Genomic DNA, 429 nt, shown 5'->3' with positions numbered 1-429 from the left:
GGAGGCGGTGGTGTGGGGGTCCCAATCTAAAGGAGACGGGGGTGGGGGTAGGACTGAGATGGGGACAAATGTCTTCACCCAGTGAGGGTAGCCTGTCAGACTCTCCGCCCACAGACAGCAGTCGGGGCTAGAAAGGCGAACGTTTCTGAGGAGTTGGATATAATTCGGAGGGGTACAGGAGGTGAGCAAGCAGGGATTATTTGGTTAAATACCCACCGTACAGCTGCTGGGGAGGGGTATTAGAGACACGTGCGGATTTCAGCAAAGGATACTGTTTGATTTCAGATCTCTGTGGATGATATTCTTTGCGTGAAGGTAGCTGAAAGTCAAAAGAGATAATGTGAGTGGGGAAGGAGTTGGGGGGTGGGTGCTGGGAAAGGGGAGTGCAAGCCCAGTTTATAATGCGGGGGGAGAGGTGACGGGCGGAGT

The 429-nt window shown here is 53.6% G+C and overlaps 1 protein-coding gene across 1 annotated transcript in view; it reads right to left on the bottom strand.

Annotated features, from left to right (window-relative positions):
- Positions 1-429, bottom strand: part of LOC109925193 (RAF proto-oncogene serine/threonine-protein kinase-like) — a 17,509-nt gene that overhangs the window by 1,227 nt on the left and 15,853 nt on the right. The window contains exon 11 of the mRNA XM_048619949.1: positions 273-319. Coding sequence (XP_048475906.1) covers positions 273-319 — 47 coding nt within the window. The remainder of the gene's footprint in view (positions 1-272; positions 320-429) is intronic.

Source organism: Rhincodon typus, chromosome 44, assembly GCF_021869965.1.
Source record: "Rhincodon typus isolate 14 chromosome 44, sRhiTyp1.1, whole genome shotgun sequence".
Taxonomy (NCBI): domain Eukaryota; kingdom Metazoa; phylum Chordata; class Chondrichthyes; order Orectolobiformes; family Rhincodontidae; genus Rhincodon; species Rhincodon typus.
The sequence above is the reverse complement of the archived record's forward strand: the minus strand, read 5'-3'. Positions and strand labels throughout refer to the sequence as shown.